A 21,255-nucleotide genomic window follows, 5' to 3' on the forward strand; every position below is an offset into this window, starting at 1 on the left:
CGTATATGAAAATGTCTCTCTAATCCCAGCGTAATTCTATAAAGATTTTCGCAGATCTCACAGTTTTTTCTCACCAATTAAAAGGTGGCAAGCTTTTCTCAAAACAATAAGAACACTTATAACACCAAAAGAAAAACACATGTATACTAAAATATAGACAAATGTAAGATGCTCTATGCAGAAAGCAGCATCATGTGATTTATATTGCAGAATTTTAATTTTAAAGTGCTCCCCATGCTCCCTGCTAACTTTGTACTAAGGAGCAAAGTGTCCCTATCCAGCGAGCTTCGTTACTTTTAATAGGAGCCATCTAGCCACTCGCAAGGGACTGACCCTTTTCTACGATCATTGCACCGGGGCAGCCCTGCGAGAGTCAACGAGAAAAAGTAGGTTTGAGCTGGCGAAGATTATATCATCGAGCCCTAAGTCCCCCCTCTAACAGTAAAACCCACCACCCACCAAAATAAATAAACATAACACTAAAAAAACCTAAACTACCCATTGCCACTAAAGGGGCATTTGTATGGGCATTGCCCTTAAAAGGGCATTCAGCTCTTTTACTGCCCTTAAAAGGGCATTCAGCTCTTTTAACAGTGCCTATTAAAACCCTAATCTAAATAAAAAAATAAAAACTCCACCCCCAAATAAGTACTCATCGTTCCTGAGAAGTTCCTGTTCCAGGCAGTGAAGTCTTCCAAGCGGCCGACACCTTCTTCCAAGTGGGGACCACTTCCTTTTCATCCAGGACTACGCCGGCGCGGAGAGGAGCACGGAACAGGACCGGCGACCGCAGAGCATTTGGAGCGCAGACGACCCTCTTCGTACGATCGCCGCCGTACACTGAATAGTGAATTCAAGGTACACTTTTAAATATGGCGTCCCTTGCATTCCTATTGGCTGATTTGATTCTTCAAATTCAAATCAACCAATAGGATGAGAGCTACTGAAATCCTATTAGCTGAATCAAATCAGCCAATAGGAATGCAAGGGACGCCATATTTAAACACGTACCTTGAATTCACTATTCAGTGTACGGCGGCGATCGTACAAAGAGGATCCCCCATGCTCCATGGCTCCGCGGTCACTGTTCCTGCTCCGCGCTCATCTCCACTCCGGCTTGGTCCTGGATGAAGAAGGAAGTGGTCCCCACTTGGAAGAAGATGTCGGCCGCTTAGAAGAAGACTTCACCGCTTGGAATAGGACCTTCTCCGACGCACTTCAGGAACGGTGAATACCTATTTGGGGGTTAGAGATAGAATTTTTTTTTTTTAGATTAGGGTTTTAATGGGCACTCTTAAAAGAGCTGAATGCCCTTTTAAGGGCAGTAAAAGAGTTGATTGCCCTTTTAAGGGCATTGCCCATACAAATGCCCCTTTAGGGGCAATGGGTAGTTTAGTTTTTTTTTAATGTTAGGTTTATTTATTTTAGGGGGTTTAGTGGGTGGTAGGTGTCATGTTCCGATGTATATGTGCTCAGGACACAGACCCTTGGGGCAGTGGTAGGGAATTGGAGACACCGACCCCTGACCCGGGGAAGAGTATCCTTTACGTGGATAGATGATATTCTGTGATTCATAGTTGCAAGAAGTTTGCCCTCTCCTATGCAAATTTGTATGTGGGTTGGTGGGAACTCCAATATATTTTCTCAGATCACAATTCATACATCGGTAGAACAATTTTTTATAATAGGTTCTTTTTATAATAGGTTTATAGATGATATAATATTCATTATGGATAATACCGATCAAAAAGAAAGTTTCTCAATCTCTGATTTTCTTCACTATCTCAACACAAATGAAAATAAGTTGAGATTTAATGGAGAATCAAATCATTCAGTAGTAAACTTTTTGGGCCTTACCTTGGAAGGGGTGGCGGATAAAGGCATTGTTATATCAAGTACCTATAGAAAACCCACCGCAGGTAACACCATTCTCCATGCTAAGTCAAGTCAGCCCATCCGCCACACCTTCTAAGGTCCATTCCCAAAAGTCAATCCAATGATCTAAAGAACAGACTTCTTGATAGGGGCTATTATCCCAGTCTTTAGGCTGTGGCACAAGATGAAGCTAGGGTCAGTTCTATTTCAAAAGTCAACAAATCGAGAACTCAATTTACAGAAGGATCAGTGGTGTTTAGCACCCCTTACTCCGCTCAGTTTAATGAAGTTGTCAATATTCTAAGAAAACATATTCCATTACTTAAAAATGACCATCTATTGTCAACTTCAGTAGATAACCAGAGACCCTGGGCTCAAAACTTGCCCCAAGCTTGGTCGAAACAACCAAACCCAACAGTATATCATGGCTCCATAGTAACCGTAAGGGTAATTTCAAATGCAACAATTTTAATTGTAAAGCATGTAAAACAGTGACACTGGGACATTTTTATTCCAGTGTCACACATAGATAATTTGAAATTAACCTATACACTACAGAACCAAATGGGTAGTTTATCTACTCACTTGAAAACTGCCAACAACAGTATGTTGGCCAAACCTCCAGGAAATTCCGTGACAAGGTTAGGGAGCATCTAAGGGATGTAGAGAATTTTAACAAAGACTCAGCCATAGCTAAACACTTTAACGGCCTACATCTCACTGGTGTTCCCAGTTTTGGAGCGCAGATCATTGAAGTTGTTCATGGAAGCACTAGGGGGTGATAGGCATAAATCTCTGAAACTTGACACAAGACACCCATTAACCTAGAATGGGATATCTCTTATTTTATAGATTGACCCCTACAGTGCTCTACCCCTATATGTCTTGAGCCCTTCTTTAATTACAATAAGTATCTTTGTTCACTTAATTATATTTAACTCACATCTATATATATATATTCAATCATGATTACCAAAATTCACTAACATCATCAACCATACAAGTTCTCAATGAGATACATAAACATTCTAGGTAGTCTTAATTGTAATTCCAACTATGGATTTGTATTTGACATTTATACTTTTATGTGTTTAATTTTCATTGTATATTATAGAGCCTGTTAGCAGATACACAAGGATTTTGTAATGTTGTTTTATCACTTGAAAGTGCCGGCAGGGGCTTGGTGGAGTTGCTCCCATGGGTGCCCTGATTCAGGGCTCTGATTAGATAGACATCCCTTTAAGTTCTAGCTGACACTTTGAGCACCTATTCCTATGACTAAGCGCCACTAGGGGGCGCAAAACGCGTCAGGACAGCCATCCTTGTTCACTTGCATATTTATGCATTTTTAAATTATTTTTCAATAAAGGATTTTTTACTCTTATTTTGACCCTTGAGTGCTCAGGTACTTGCCCTCTTTGCAAGAAGTTATTGTAGAATTCATGGAGAGTGAAACATATGTATACAATATATTCTGGCTTCAATGGAAACATAAATTGATACTGTGACTTATAGTTAATAGGAGTAGCTGCAGGATTCATGAGTGAAAAATATAGCAATGTAAGATGTTCAGGTTTCAGAGGAAACTGGTAGAAGATTGACTCATAGATGCAAAGGTTTGTTGCAGGTTCACAGTACATAATATTATATAGAGCTGTATGTCAGTAATAAGCAGAGCAGCACAGGTGATAGACAAGTTGCAAGTTTAAGGCATTAAATACTGTTTTGTGCATATATTGGAGAATCACAGGAAAGCTGTTTAACTGAACACATAGATGCTGAGTTTTGAATATATTAACATAATTGGAGGATATTTCAGCTATGAAAACTTGTAGCATAGAATAGTTATAAAGTTCTAAGTAAGATGCTGTTGTAGTAATTAGAGAGTGATTATAACCAAATGCATACTTATAATTTAGAATAAGTTCAGAGTTTGTTAAGTAGCACTGTCCAGGAAACAAAATGGATTTATATGGATACTTGCGATTAGATGATTTTAAGCATAGCTAAAAGGAAAGGCTGTAGTTTGAATATGCTGGTACAATCCATGCAGGAACAGTTACATACCTCTGTTGTCCTGGAACAAAACTTTAAAGCTAATGCAATTAGGCCTGAGATGGTTAAAAAAGAGGCTGAGGGAATTGGGTGCATGAATGATTAATTAGGCAGGTAAGTTGAATGCAGATACTCCCCAAACACTATGATTGTCAGTAGCAGCGAAGGCAATCTTAAAGGGACAGTCATATCAGACAGGCATATGTTAGAATAGGTTTTACTGTTAGAGGGGAACTTAGTATTTTTTAAGGTAAATGCAGTATACGTCCCTTAGCGAGACACCCTTTGTCAGGGTAAAAAGTGGCCTTAGATCATTCCACCAGGGAAATATTACTGGCGAGCATTCTTTAATAATCTCGCCAGCCCCGAGAGCTTTCAATTATCGAGTCCATAGTATTTTTTAAGGTAAAAGAGCTGTTTAACTTAGGGCAATGCCCTACAAAAAACCCTTTTAAGGGCTATTGGTAATTTAGCATTAGATTGGGGGTGTTTTTATTTTGGGGGTCTTATTTATTTTTATAGGGATTAGGTTTCATTTTTTTATTTTGGATAATTTTGTTTATTATTTCATGTAATCTTAGACTTTTTTATTTTTTGTAATAATAGATTAATTCAATTTTTTATTTTTAAGTAATGTTAGCTTTTTTATTTTAATTGTAACTTAGTGTTTTTTAATTTAGGTAATTAGGGTTAGTTTAGAGGGTGTTAGGTTAGAAGATTTAGTAATTTAGTTATTTGCGTTGTGGGGATTTGGCGGATTAGGGATTAATAGATTTATTAGGATTATTGCGTTGTGGGTTAATGGCGGATTAGGGTTTAATAGTTTCATTAAGTTTATTGTGATGTGGGTTAATGGTGTATTAGGGGTTAATAAATTTATTACGTTTATTGTGATGTGGGTTAATGGCAGATTAGGGGTTAATACATTTATTAGGTTTATTGCGATGTGGGGGTTGGCTGATTAGGGGTTAATTCAGTTAATTAGTTATTGTGGTGGGGATTGTGGTTGACAGGTAGATAGATATTGCTCATGTGTTAGGTGTTAGTTATTTTTGAGGAGGTAGATAGATATTGCGCATGCATTAGGTGTTAGTTACTATTTTCAGGGAGTTACGGTGCTCACATATTCAGTGCAAGGCTTGCTGTTCCTGCCCTAGATGCCTAAACATGGTAATTTAAGACTCCTACTAAATAACATATAGCAGGACTAAAAAGCTGCTATCACTTCATCAAGCTTATCCATCATATTAACACATTTTTGAATAGTGAATTTATTACTAAGGGCTATCTGAGTGGAGTGCTATTTATCACTCCAGCTCACGCTTTAACTTCGCTAGAAGTAAGCTTTTTTTGCGCGTCAGGTTTTCAAACGAGCAATAACCCAAAGCGCACAAACAGCCAAATTTGTAATATTGTGACCGCATTAATGTATTCCCCCATAGGGCATGAAAAGTGTGTGTGGGGGGGGAATAACACCCAACAAGTCATGCAACCTTCACCATTTTCTCAAGTGTGCTGACGGCATGAAATATTAATATTTCACGTTCCAATTTTCTTCACATAGCAGAATATGTTTCTATTTATTCATAAATAAATACATATATATTCCTCACATCCTGAATAGTGGCATGAGAAGCCATATCGCTTACACGCTAAGATTGTCTTGAAAAAGGCTGTCTGTATCAGCTGAAACGTCGACTTGTAAATTAATTGAATACGAATAAAGAAAATTTGTAATGTTGAAAAGACCTGTGTATCTTTAATATATATATATATATATATATATATATATATATATATATATATATAATGTTTTTATTATAAAATATATAGCTATACTTGCATAAATATGATTTTTCATGTTTTGAGCTACTTGACTGCGAAGGGCTCCAAAGCACACACACACATATATATATATATATATATATATATGTATACATATGTATTTAGGTGTTTATATGTGTAAATACATATATAAACACATAAATGCACACATATAAACACACACACACACACACACACATATATATATGCATACATACACACATACATATACATCTTTATACATGTATATGTATGTATATCTAACAGCTGAGACCTCATTTTTTCAGCCCTTATAACTTTTGAATGATATAATAACACTAATAAAAAATATTAAAATATATGAGTGTAATTGTACTTTTACATGTATTTTTTATTTGTTTTGTGACACTTTTTTGTCGAAAGTAACTGTTAACCAGAACTCTGAGGTTGCAGTAATCATTCTTACATAAATTGTGACTGTGCTCATTCATTCGGAAATTACTTTCAACTTGTAATATGAGCGGAACTTAAAAGTGCCATAAAACATGTTGAGATCTGTTCATATAATTAAGTAGAAATAGTTTGCATAAAAAATGTTTAAAAATTGCTAGCAAGTATTTTAAAATAATATTAAAAAATAAGCAAAATTAGTAACATAGCCATGCTGTCTGGAATCGTCTGATCCACCCCCCTTATCAGTGTTTAGCATCAGAAACACAGGCATTGCATTTCACAGCAGCTTATTTGCTTCTAGGCGTGCTCCAGCAGATGAGTGTTAAAGTCTTGTATTCTACCAAATCAAAGGTGGATATAGATGCAGCCATAAAAGGAATTGTGTGGGGGGAGTTAGAGCTGTACAATTCGGAAACTTAAAAGAAAGGGTTAATGGCGAGGCACTGCAGTATACATTTGCAGGTAAGGTAATTAAAGTACATATTATTACATTTTGTCTCTATCCCAACAAGTTTTATGTCCCTCTAAGACACTTTCTAATATACTTCCATGTGCAAGAGGTCACAGTTTATACTTACTTTATACTGGCTGATGGCTGTCACATGATACAGGGAGCTGGCAAATTTAAGACATTTTTGAAATTTGACAGAAAAAAAATCTAGTGCTCAATTATAATTCAAACTGTTATTGCATTGTCTTTTTTAATGCACTTAATACACAATTAGATTTGACAAATGCATAATAAAATGACAACACTATAGCACTTTTGTTTTATAATTAATTTAAAGTTTCCTTTAATTTTCCTGCCCCCTTACCATGTGACAGCCATCAGCCCATCATATACGTATATATACCCGCACATGTTCAGTATTTTTGTATTATAATTTTGTTTCTGTGCACAAGCAGAGGCACACATGACATTTGCCTATATTCATCTCTTCTTGGACCCTATGTTCATGCATATGCAGCCCTAAAGTTGAAATATTTCATGCCTAGAATTTCCATGTACTAATGGGTCTATATATTCTCCTTTCTATCAAATATTTATAGTTTCTCAAGTTCATGAAATTTTTGTAGGTTTATATTTTTGTAAGATTTTACCTCCCTCAGAAATTAATTAATAGATATTTTCATGTGTCTTTTTGTTCTACTGACTATTTTCATTGAAATTCTGGTACTGATTTATTGAACCTTCATTTGAACTCTCCCCTGTGAATCTTTATTGATATACTGTTTCATTTTGTGTCTCTCCTTTGTACAAATTGGCATAAGATAAAGATGGATTTAAAAAAAAAAAAAAAAATGTTACTTATTTTTTAACTGAATTATGAATCTATATACATTGTGAATTTTGGATTACATCTAGTAGGGATTACGTGCAAGTATGAGGTAATAAAAAGAGGCACTAGTCGACAATGGAGAGTTCCTTTTTTATTATTATTACTTTTATTATGATCCTGTACAAATAACATCTGCCTATATCAATTTATTTCTGGATCATCTATTTATGGATATTAAGTCCCAAAGTTGAAACATTCCAGGCTGAAATTTCCATGCACTCGGGTCTCCAAATTCTCCATTCTATTAAGCCTCTCTAATTTTTAAAAATTATTTGCAGGTTTATATTTTGATAATATTGTACCTCCTCAGAAATTAATTTGTACATTTGAGATTTTTCAACTACATTCATATATCTTGTTTTTCTCCTGACTAATTGTAAACTTATTTTTTTAGCTCAGAGAGACTTATGGACCTGTATACACTGTATATTTTGGATCAAATCCAGTAGTGGTTTTGTGTGGTTATGAAGTAGTAAAAGAAGCACTAATCGACAATGGAGAATTCTTTGTTAACCGTGGGAAGATGCCATTGGCTGACCATATAAACAAAGGCTTTGGTAAGTTATGACATTAGTTTTCTGAAAAAAAGTTCAATAGCTGTTATTATTCTCAATGATGAGTTTGTTCTTCAGGTCTCACAGGTAGTAGTGGCGAACGATGGAGGACACTTCGACGGTTCTCACTAACTACTTTAAGAAATTTTGGTTTGGGGAAAAGGAACCTTGAAGAGAGAATCCAGGAGGAAGCACAGTATTTAGTGGAGAAACTTGGAAAAATGCAAGGTGTGTTCAGTTCATTAGATTACTCTGAATAAAGGATAAACAATATGTCACTCTGCAGAAATGACTCCATGGCGCAGATTTATTAAAGGGACAGTAAAGGTTCAGAATAATGTTATATAATTCTGCACATAGTGCAGAATTATATAACATTATTTAAGCGGTAACTTGAAAAATGTAAAAGTATTTTCAGAATTTTCATTGAACGTTGGACTCCGCTCCAGGATCTACTGAGCGGGTCTTGAATATCCAAAGCGCTTCACAGGCTTGCTGGTTATTCACAGCACGTCCGGTTGCGCTATTGGAATACATGTAGCTCGCTCCCGCTCTGGTCTAGTAGCGGGAGCGAGCTACATTTATTCCAACAGCGCAACCGGGCGTGCTGTGACTAACCAGCAAGCCCGTGAAGCACTTTGGATATTCAAGACAAGCTCAGTAGATCCTGGAGCGGAGTCCAACGTTCAATGAAAATTCTGAAAATACTTTTACATTTTTAAAGTTACGGCTTAAATAATGTTATATAATTCTGCACTGTGTGCAGAATTATATAACATTATTCTGAACTTTTACTGTCCCTTTAAGCTACGAATGCAGCTGTTTCTGTGCGAGCCTTCAGGCTCGCTGGAAGCAAAAGTTAAGAAGCAGCAGTCGTAAGACCGCTGCTCTTTAACTCATCCGCCACCTCTGAGGTGACGGACAGCAATCATCCCGATCACATACAATCGGGATGATTGACACCCCTGCTAGAACCCGATTAGCCACTAATGTGCAGGGAGCAGCATTGCATTTAGCGACATTGACATTTAGCGATGTCGGGCGGACAGTGGATCATATCAGTCCGACATTTAATAAATCTAACCCCATGAGTTAAAATTCAATTTTGTCTTGGTCATGGTGTCACCCTGTACAGAAAAGACATTCTCCATGTCCCATGGCTTCTATGATTCTGTGACACTGTCACCTTGCAGGGGCAGGGCAGCTTCTACACATCATATCTCCCTCCTGTCTGTCTTACTGTATTGCTCTGCCAGGGAGGGACACACTCCATAGCTCCACCCTATTAATATGTCACTCTGTAGGGGTAGGGACAGATTCCATGTTATAGCTTCCTCCTGTCTGTCACTGCGTCCCCCTATAAGGAGAATATATTTTATATATCACAGCTTTCTGTCTTGTACCAATGCTACTTTCCATCTTTGTTGCTCTATTACCATGAAGGAGAGAGGCATACAATAGTATCCCATAGTGCCATCCTGAAGGGGGAGGGGCATACAATATGTTCCATACCTCTATACTGTCTGTGCATCTGTTTCACTCTGTCAAGTAAGAGACAAACTACATGTCTCATAGCTCCTCCTGCCAGTGTCACCCTGTAGGGACATACTCCATAACCCTCAATCAAATTCATCAGAAATTCTGTGCAAAAACATTGTATGGCAACACTGAAGATTATCTGTAGATTGAATTAATAAAAATAATATAGTAGTAAGTGATATGACATCCAAATCTAAATGAAACGTACTAGAGAACAGGCTTACCACAAGCAATAGGAGGAGGTGGGAGAATTTGAAGAGACTTTCAGTGACCCTCACAGAAGAAAAGATACGCAACCAAAGCATATTTGATCGATAATTCAATATTGATTATGACTGCTTTTTCTGTTTAAAATTAGAATTTTGTAAAGAGGACCAAGTAGTTGCCTTGCAAATCTGCTCCATAGAAGCCTCATTCTTAAAGGCCCAAGAAGAGGCTACAGCTCTAGTCGAGTGAGCCGTAATCCTCTGAGGAGGCTTGTGTCCCGCTGTCTCATATGCCAGACGGATCATACTCCTCAACCAGAATGATAGAAAAGTGGCAGAGGCCCTTTGCCCCCTGAATACACAACAAATAAAGACGATGTCTGTCTGAACTCCTTTGTGGCCTGAAGATAAAACTTCAACGCCCGGACCACGTCCAAATTATGAAGTTACCTCTCCATCGAAGAAGAAGAGTTAGGACACAAAGAAGGAACTACTATTTCCTGATTGATGTTACGACTCAACACCACCATGGGAAGGAATCTCAATCCAGTGTGCAGAACAGCCTTATCAGCATGAAAAACCAAGTAGGGAGGCTCACATTACAAGGCCGCCAGCTCAGAGACTCTGCGTGCTGATACAATAGCCAGTAAAAATAGGACTTTCCTTTGGGACCACAAAAAGGTTTGAATAATACCCCAGGACCTCTTACTGCCGGAGGAACTGGGACAAATACCCAGAGAGATCCCTCACACACCCCAGGAATGCGTCTCTCTTTTCTAGTCTTGAAGATATGTTTGACAGGAGGAATTTTCCCCGGGGCGGATATGTCTTGAAACTATCCTGTAACCCTGGGCTACGACCTCCAGAACCCAAGGGTCTATAACGTCTCTTCTACAGGCCTCCACAAAAAGAGATAGTCTGCCCCCTACCTGATTAGAGGACGGATCGGGGGCCGCCCCTTCATGCCGACTTTGACTCTGCAGGCTTCTTGTTCTGCTTGGACTTGTTCCAAGACTTAGCTGGTTTCCAAGATCCCTTGGATTGCTCAGACTTTGCGGCAGGCTGCTGGCGCTAAAACTTGTCCACACGAAAGGGACGAAAAGTAGATCCCTTAGGTTTGGCCTTCTTATCCTGAGGCACCCTTGCCACCCGTGACCGTAGATATGATAGAATCCAGGCCCTTTGTTTCCCTTGAATGGGAGAAAAAGTAAGCGAGACTTGGAAGTTATGTCAGCAGACCACGACTTTAGCCACAGAGCCCTGCGGGCTAAAACAGAAAAACCTGATGTCTTAGCATTCAGGCAAATGATCTGCATGTTAGCATGCAATCCTCTAGCGATATCGTTCTCTTAGCGAGCATGGAGATAGCACCATCCTCCTTAGGGACGGTTCCCCACCGTTCAAGTTGCGCATCCGGAACAGGGGAAAAGTTTTTTAAAAGAAGAAGAGGGGGAAAAGGATGAACCAAGTTTCTACCATTCATTCTTAAAAATGTTAGCCATATTGACTAGAACCAGGAAGGCCTGGGAAACTACCCTGTCCTTGTAAACCCTATCCAGTTTAGGGATTGAAGGTTCCTCCGGTAGCTTTGGTTCTGGGACCTCCAAATTAGCAAGCACCTCTTTCAGCAGAAAGCGCAAATGCTCCATCTTAAATTTAAAATCGGGTTCCTCTGCGGACGGAGGCCTAGAAGTAGCTGATTCTGACCCAGAATCGACATCCTTCAATAACTCTGAGATATCCTCCTCAGCGGATAATCGATCTGAGACATCCAGTAGAGTCGAAGATCCCCTGAGACGGATAGCTGTGCCGTACCTTCTGCTTGCGCTTAGAAGGGCGAGGCATCGCATTAATGGCCGCAGAAACCACCGTCTATAACTGATCGGCGAAGTCTGGAGGCCAAAGAGCCCCTCCCGCAGGATTAGTAGTGCCCTAGGGAACTGCTTGTGTAAACGGAGATGACAGTAGGGAACGCACCTCACGGGGCGGAGAACCCTCAGAGGTGGACGGCTCAGTCGCACTAAATACTTTATTCTTTTTTATAGCAATATTGTCAAAACATGTGAAACAGATGCGTAGGCGGCTCAACTGGAACCTGCTCACAATATACACAGTTAATAGATTTAGATAAAGAGGGAGTATCGTCTAATATATAATATATCAGAGTCCTCCATAGCTTGCGCCTTTATTATGGACTTGATCAAAAATAAATATCACCTTTATATCCCAATGGCCGGGGCACTCACCACCTCCTATAACCCGGACTACAAGAAAAAACTTTTGTCTCTTCCGAACGCAGGTCGAGAAAGAGGAAGTTACAGAGGCCACACCCATTCACATGAAGTGCCATGCAGGACCGCCCCTGCACTCAAGAGATGCGCCAAAAAAGCCTGCCTCAATCTCTCACTAATGAACTGACTGTTCCACACTGACAATACACAATAAACAATATTATGCATAAAAAAATCCCCCCTGTTCAATAACCCCCTTCTGAGGGTATTACCCTAGATTCTATATAGATAAAGGAGCCACACTGTGACCCTGTCTTCTTGCGTTATCACATATGTATATAAATGAAACGATCTTACCAGAATCAACGCTGTGGAAAATGAACACGGCCCTTCAAGTGTGACAGGTAGTAGCATCGCTCCTGACATGGACTTGAGAGAAGAAAAGCAGGCAGTGAAACTCGTCAACGCTGATTGCTAATGGAGCTGTTAAACTGAGTTGGGATGGGTTCGCAGAAAGACTCTCCCTGCATCTCTGGACTCTAATATTCACCCATGCTCTCACTAAGAGGCTGACAGGACTACTTAAAACTCCAGTCCCATTTCGAAGAGTACTACGCTCCATAAGAGACTACTCCGAATCTTCATGGCACTTCTCTGCCAACCTCCTGTAACGAAAGGCAAAGAATGACTGGGGGATATATATATCAAATTATAGTCCTTGTCATACATCAACACATGAGCCAATTTAATATTCCAGCTTTTTCAAATAGATTCAGGTCACCTCATATGAAGAAAGGTATTGCAATATGGATAAGGAAGTTAGTCCCAGATTTTGCTTAAAGTGACTGTGTCCCAAAATGGCAACAAAGTTATCAGTCAAGATTTCAGCAAACAAAGAGAGATCTCTTCTATCCTCTTGCATGAAGTTATATCACGTGATAATTCCCACCCTTTTTTATTCTAATCATCAGTGAACATTTTTGGTTACGCCCCACGGTGCTTGTCTTTGGATTGGCCCTAATGGAGCTGAGCACTGATTGGCCCTTCGAGCTGAAACATTTGATTGGCCTACTGGTAACATGTTTTAAACAGTCAATTCGTTTGGCTGTCATTCCAGTTTTAATCCCCTAGGGGGCAGCAAACAACCAGAAATGCGGTCTCATTATCAATATTGCTAACAGCTTAATTATCTAACTTTTAAAATGTTTATCAAATACTTTAATTTCCAGTATCCATCACTTACAATTTTAATATAGATGGGACCATAAAGTGCCATTTAATACATTTTTATTCTGAGTATTTCAAGACTAGGCATGAATATAATATCTTAAAAATGCGTTTAAAAAACATATTTTCTATGGAAAGATTTAAAAGGATTATAATACCTTCATCATGGACTCAATTACTTTCTCAGTTATCATCTTAATATCACATACATACCTTGAGATCAGCAATCAGATGTGGTTTCATATTTATTACGATCCCATATAAATATTTCATATCTGTATATCTCTTGCTGAGTGTATAAAATATATGATATTATTTAAAACACCAATTATATATGTACTTATTAGATGCCTGAAAAATATAAGAATATGTTATCCATTCAATTTATTACAAACCTGAAATGCATTTCTCAGATCCATGGACATATATATCTTTATACAATATTGAAAGTTTGTATTTTAAAAATGAATTTCAGTTACAATACAATATGTGTTTCTGCTTAGCTCAGTGCAGATGAGTATCCAACACAGCAGGGGTAATCAACTCTTGCTATTTTTCCTTTGAGACGTCTGTCTGAGCTTCGAGTATTCAAACACAGCAGGGGTAATCAACTTCCTCACATACTTAAGCCTCAAAGAGATTTTTTCCAACAGACAAACCATGTGTGTTTATTTACAGGGGTCATAATCTGATAACCTTTTATATCATAGAAGAAAGGTTAGGAAATCTTTAAACACAGCAGCCATACAGTGAACATCTCTTTGAAATAACTGCCTGAACTAATGAGACCAAATGCTTTCCCTTTGTTCTCATTTGGATGTATTGTAATCGGGAAAAGCGGGGGTTGGAGCTGGTCTGTTATTAGACCAATTCACATCAAATTAGGTTTTAGCTAAAAAAAATATATATATATTAGATTCTACGATACATCTGTAGTTTATTTAATGTTACTCACAGATACCCTGACAATCCTGCCTCTAGCCCCTCAGCCCTGAATACAAAACAGGATGTAGGTAGATATGTGATACATTGTCATAGCTTTATCTATGTTTATCTTGTTTCATTATAATGCAGTAAATTATTTTCTAAAATATAATAAACATTTTCTGAAATATTTTCTAGGCACACCCTTTGACCCCACCTTCCTGTTAAGCTGTGCTGTGTCAAATAATATCTGCTCAGTGGTATTTGGTCAACGTTTTGACTACACGGACAAGAAATTTCTCTCATTACTTAATGATATCACCAGCATCTTGCGTTTCATGAATTCAACCTGGGGACTGGTAAGGAGCATACCCACAATTTCTTTTATGTTTTGCTCTCATTTTGGTATATCAGTTACCTTGTCTCTACTTTCATTTAGATCATCTAGTTATATTTTGCTTCCTAATGCATCATGTGACAGCCATAAATCCGGTGAATCTTGCATATGCTCCATAGGAGCTGATGCCTCAGAAAGTGTGCATATAAAAAAGGAATGTGCACATGTAGATTATTGAAGTGAATAGGAAAGTTGTTTATCTCCTTAACGACCAAGGATGTGTCAGGTACGTCCTACAAAAAAAATACAGTTAAGGACCAAGAAACGTGCCTGACATGTCCTCTGGGGTTTCAAGCACTGTAAGCAATGGAGACTGCTTCCAGATGCTTTTATGGTATTGCAGTGATGCCTCGATATTGAGGCATCACTGCAATACCCTTTTTTACCCACCGATGCAGAGAGGGCCACACTGTGGCTCTTTCTGCATCGGCCATCGATGGTGCCGATCGTTGGTGGGAGCCGTAGCAGGGAGGCGGTTGGGCGGCCCATTGTTGGTTAGTTCCGGTTACACAGAAGTGTGCGCGATGCAGCGGGAGTGGGGGTGTGTGTGCGTGCGCGTGCCTTATTTACATAAATGTATTGTAAATGTATGGGAAGGAGGGAGAGGGAGGGGGAATAAATGTTGGGCAAGGGATCTGGGAGGGAGAGGGGGTTAGGTTATCGAGGGGGGGCAGCTACACTACAGAATTTTTTTATTATATATATATATATATATATATATAAAAACACTTTTTTGGCAAACTGTGAGGTGGGGGAGGGAAGAGAGCTGTTTGAGGGGGGTCAGGGAGGGATCAGTGGGTGGGATGTATCAGGTGAGAGGCTGATCTCTACACTAAAGCTAAAATTAACCCTACAAGCTACCTAATTAACCCCTTAACTGCTGGGCATAATACAAGTGTGGTGCGCAGCGGCATTTAGCGGCCTTCTACTTACCGAAAAGTAATGCCAAAGCCTTATATGTCTGCTATTTCCAAACAAAGGGGATCCCAGAGAAGCATTTACAAACATTTGTGCCATAATTGCACAAGCTGTTTCTAAATAATTTCAGTGAGAAACCTAAAGTTTGTGAAAAAATTACAGATATTCTTTTTATTTGAAATGGTGGCATAAAATATACCAAAATTGACCTAGATCAATACTTTGGGTTGTCTACTAAAAAAATATATACATGTGAAGGGTTATTCAGGGATTCCTTATAGATATCAGTGTTACAATGTAACTATGGCTAATTTGAAAAAAAAAAAAGGTTTGGAAATAGAAAAGTGATACTTGTACATATTGCCCTATAACTTGCAAAAAAAGCAAAGAACATGCAAACATTGGGTATTTCTAAACTCAGGACAAAATTTTGAAAATATTTAGCATGGGTGTTTTTTGGTGGTTGTAGATATGTAACAGATTTTGGGGGTCAAAGTTAGAAAAAGTGTGTGTTTTTTTCCATTCCAAGTATGTAATTTGCTTTTTTTACACAATCTGTTTTTTTTATGTTTACTTTGATTTAACTTTTTAGTTTTTATTAAAGGACCACTATGAAACCCAATTTTTTTTCGTTTGTGATATATAGAAAGTATGTGATTTTAATCAACTTTCCCATTTATTTCTATCATCTTATTTGTTATGCTCTCTTGGTATCCTTTGGTAAAAAAAAAGCATATCTAGATATGATCAGGAACAGCTTTTTATCAAAGGACCACTATGAAACCCATTTTTTTTCTTTTGTGATTTATAGAAAGTATGCGATTTTAATCAACTTTCCCATTTATTTCTATCATCTTATTTGTTTTGCTCTTTTGGTATCCTTTGTTTAAAAAAGCATATCTAGATATGATCAGAGTTGCTGTTTCTTCAACAAAAGATACTAAGAGAAGGAAGCAAAATAGACTAAATAAGTTAAATGGAAAGTTGTTTAAAATTGCATTCTGTATCTAACTCATGAAAGAAAAAAATTGTCTTTGATGTCCCTTTAACCCCTTAATGACCACAGCACTTTTCCATTTTCTGTCCGTTTGGGACCAAGGCTATCTTTACATTTTTGCGGTGTTTGTGTTTAGCTGTAATTTTCCTCTTACTCGTTTAATGTACCCACACATATTATATATCGTTTTTCTCGCCATTAAATTGACTTTCTAAAGATACCATTATTTTCATCATATCTTATCATTTACTATAAAAAAATATATAAAATATGAGGAAAAAATGGAAAAAAACACACTTTTTCTATCTTTGACCCCCAAAATCTGTTACACATCTACAACCACCAAAAAACACTCATGCTAAATAGTTTCTAAATTTTGTCCAGTGTTTAGAAATACCCAATGTTTACATGTTCTTTGCTTTTTTTGCAAGTTATAGGGCCATAAATATAAGTAGCACTTTGCTATTTCCAAACCACTTTTTTTCAAAATTAGCGCTAGTTACATTGGAACACTGATATCTTTCAGGAATCCCTGAATATCCATTGACATGTAAATATTTTTTTTTAGAAGACACCCTAAAGTATTGATCTAGGTATATGGTATATTTCATGCCACCATTTCACCACCAAATGCTATCAAATAAAAAAAATTGTTTACTTTTTCACAAATTTTTTCACAAACTTTAGGTTTCTCACTGAAATTATTTACAAACAGCTTTTACAATTATGGCATAAATGGTTGTAAATTTTTCTCTGGGATCCCCTTTGTTCAGAAATAGCAGACATATATGGCATTGACGTTGCTTTTTGGTAATTAGAAGGCCGCTAAATGCCACTGTGCACCACACGTGTATTATGCTCAGCAGTGCAGGGGTTAATTAGGGAGCTTGTAGGGAGCGTGTAGGGTTAACTTTAGCTTTAGTGTAGTGTAGTAGACCACCCCAAGTATTGATCTAGGCCCATTTTGGTATATTTCATATTAACACTGTTACCTTGCTATTTATTGCAACACTGTTACCTTGCTATTTATTGCATATTGTCAATATATGCAGGCCCATTTATCAAAGGTCTTGCGGACCTGATCCGACACTGCGGATCAGGTCCGCAAGACCTCGCTAAATGCGGAGAGCAATACGCTCTCCGCATTTAACATTGCACCAGCAGCTCACAAGAGCTGCTGGTGCAACGCCGCCCCCTGCTGACTCGCGGCCAATCGGCCGCCAGCAGGGAGCTGTCAATCAACCCGATCGTATTCGATCGGGTTGATGTCTGGCGATTCCTGTCCGCCTGTTCAGAGCAGGCGGACAGGGTTATGGAGCAGCGGTCTTTTGACCGCTGCTTCATAAGTTGTGTTTCTGGCGAGTCTGAAGACTCGCCAGAAACACGGCCCTTCAAGCTCCATACGGAGCTTGATAAATGGGCCTGATGGACTTTATTTGAATTCATTTTTAAACACTGTTACCTTGCTATTTATTGCAAAACATTATGGTCATGTACTTATAATAGTTAGTGTGTCAATTTGGTAGTATACATCTTTATACTGTGTGTACACATATACTCGTTCTTATTTATTTTACCTACTATCCAGCGCCCTGTTGTGTGTATTAATACACACGTTATCTTTTTGTATACTTCATGCCACCATTTCACCGCCAAATGCGATTAAATTAAAAAAAATAGTCAACTTTTTCACAAACTTTAGGTTTCTCACTGAAATTATGTACAAACAGCTTGTGCAATTATGGCACAAATGGTTGTAAATGCTTCTCTGGGATCCCCTTTGTTCAGAAATAGCAGACATATATGGCTTTGGTGTTGCTTTTTGGTAATTAGAAGGCCGCTAAATGCCACTGTGCACAACACGTGAATTATGCCCAGCAGTAAAGGGGTTAATTAGGTAGCTTGTAGGGAGCTTGCAGGGTTAATTTTAGCTTTAGTGTAGAGATCAGCTTCCCACCTGACACATCAGACCCCCTAATCCCTACCAAAGAGCTCTCTTCCCTCCCCCACCCCACAATTGTCCCCGCCATCTTAAGTACTGGCAGAAAGTCTGCCAGTACTAAAATAAAAGGTATCTTTTTTTAAGCATATTTACATATGCTGCTGTGTAGGATCCCCCCCTTAGCCCCCAAAACAGCTCTCTAACCCTCCCCCTCTGCCTTATTGGGGGCCATCTTGGGTACTGGCAGACAGTATTTTAGTTTTTTTCTGCAGTGTTTCCCCCCCACCAAGACCAATCCCCCACCCCCTCCCAGATCCCTTAGATGAATTTCATCAGGGATTTTATCCATCCTTTCTCACAATTATATAATAAAAGTTTCTGTAGTGTAAGCGGTTCTCACCCGCTCCCTCCCCATGCACGCGCCCGCCCACCGGCCCCTGTGCACGCGAGCCGGTGCGCGCCCCTGGCGATCCCGCCCCCTCTCTGACTAAGAAGCCATTGATGGCCGCCTACCCGCCTCCCACTACAGCTCCCACCCACCAACGAATGCGGCCATCGATGTCCGGTTCAGAAAGGGCCACAGAGTGGCTCTCTCTGCACCGGAGAGGCAAAAATTGTTATTGCAGGATGCCTCGATATCGAGGCATCCTGCAATAACCTGAAAGCAGCTGGAAGTGATCAGGATCGCTTCCAGCTGCTTTCCAAACCGAGGACGTGCAGGGTACGTCCTTTGTCGTTAAGTGACTTTTTTAAGAGGACGTACCCTGCACGTCCTTGGTCGTTAAGGGGTTAAACCATCTGTATAGACTTCCTATAGCGTTTGCTGTATCCATTTTACTTCTATTTACAACTGACCTTCAATAATTAAAGGGATATGAAACAAAAAGAAACAGATTCTGTTAAAAGAAAACAGCAAACAACTTAGTAACATAAGAGAGCAGACAAGCCAAGAACTTGAGTTGCATTCTACCTCTTCTTAGCATGGGCAAGAAACTAGCATTCATTGTATAGTAAGCCAGCTCATGTTTCTCTAGAAGATTTATTAAATCAAGCTTGATATTGCTTCCTGTAAAGACCCCAGACACCTGTGGGGCTGTGACAGGTAGTAATGGACCTTGCACAAATAAAGTTTAAAAAAAAAAAAAAAGATAATTTTTTTTACGACTAATACATATTGCAATGACTTCTATTAAGTATAAGCCACTGATTAGTGTTTTTTATTACAACAATGAAAAGCACTGATCTGCTGGTCTTTTGTTACCTGAATCTATACTTAAAATTATTTTCTCAGATAAACATTCTTTACAGAAAATTAGATATTTTTTTTTCTAATTACTGTATTAAATGGACATTAAACACTTTGAGTATGGTAATATAACATGATAAATCACATAAATCTTTTATCTAGTATTTAATTAAGGCCCGATTACAAGTTGAGAGAAAAATATACATTTTGCGAAAAATCTCAACAAAACTTAGACGCTTTCAAATCGCGTAATTCATTAAGATTTGTACGTGCCCCTAACCCCAGTAGTGAGTTCAGCTCCATTAAAATCAAAAGGAAATGCTTCTGCCTTCAACTGTAATGGATACTGACATAAAAACACATTCAAATCATTACAAAAAATGTACTTCACAAGAACAATTGCATCTTTTAAAGTTCTGCATACTGCCTTGAGGTTTACGTGACAAATCCAGATCATAGTAACATAGTAGATAAGGTTGAAAAAAGACTGAAGTTCATCGAGTTCAACCTATACAAATCTAAAATACTTACAAAAAGCTCCAGTTAAGCTTAAATAACCCCTCTAAAAGGTGATAATTTTAATACTAGCAATCATATCCATGAATTTTGTTTATATACAGAAAATTTTCCAGACTTTTTAAATGTATCTAAGGTATTGGCATTCATTACCTCCTTTGGTAATGAGTTCCACAATTGTATTGCTCTTACAGTGAAAAAAGTTTCCGTTGCAGGAGATTAAAGGGGTAGTCTAGTCAAAATTAAACTTTCATGATTCAGATAGGGCATGTCATTTTAAACAACTTTCCAATTTACTTTTATTATTTAATTTACTCAGTTCTTTAGATATCCTTTGTTGAAGAAATAGCAATGCACATGTGTGAGCCAATCACATAAGGCCTCTATGTGCAGCAACCAATCAGCAGCGACTGAGCATATCTAGATATGCTTTTCAGTAAGTGATATCAAGAGAATGAAGCAAATTAGATAATAGAAGTAAATTAGAAAGTTGCTTAAAATGACATGCTCTTTCTAAATCACGAAAGAAAAAAATCTGGGTTTTATGTCCCTTTAAATCACCTTTCCTCCAACCTTAAATTGTGACCTCTTGTCAAAAACAATTTTCTTGGAATAAACAGAGCTTCTGCCATCTCTGTATATGGGCCTTGAATATATTTATATAAAGTAATCATGTCACCTCTCAAGTGCCTTTTTTCTAAAGAAAACAGACCCAGTTTGGATAGCCTCTCCTCATAGGTTAAATTCTCCAATCCACTTATTAGCTTTGTCGCCCTTCTCTGAATTTTTTCTAGTTTTTAAATTTTTTTTGCGATCGGTCCCCAGAACTGCACTCCATACTCAAGGTGAGGTCTTACCAGGGCTTTATATAGTGACAGAATTATGCTTTCCTCCCTTGAATCAATGCCTCTTTTAATACATGCTAGTATCTTATTAGCCTTTGAAGCCGCTGCCCTGCATTGTGCACCCATCTTTAGCTTGTTATCTATTACTACTCCCAAATCCCTTTCCTCCTCTGTTTGGCTAAGTCTT

The 21,255-nt window shown here is 38.3% G+C and overlaps 1 protein-coding gene across 1 annotated transcript in view; it reads left to right on the forward strand.

Moving 5' to 3' along the window:
* The window catches only part of LOC128666840 (cytochrome P450 2G1), a 170,898-nt gene that overhangs the window by 5,828 nt on the left and 143,815 nt on the right, over positions 1-21,255 (forward strand). The window contains exons 2-4 of the mRNA XM_053721642.1: positions 7,921-8,083; positions 8,159-8,308; positions 14,406-14,566. Of these exons, the coding sequence (XP_053577617.1) occupies positions 7,921-8,083; positions 8,159-8,308; positions 14,406-14,566 (474 nt within the window). The remainder of the gene's footprint in view (positions 1-7,920; positions 8,084-8,158; positions 8,309-14,405; positions 14,567-21,255) is intronic.

This window comes from Bombina bombina, chromosome 7, assembly GCF_027579735.1.
Source record: "Bombina bombina isolate aBomBom1 chromosome 7, aBomBom1.pri, whole genome shotgun sequence".
Taxonomy (NCBI): Eukaryota; Metazoa; Chordata; class Amphibia; order Anura; family Bombinatoridae; genus Bombina; species Bombina bombina.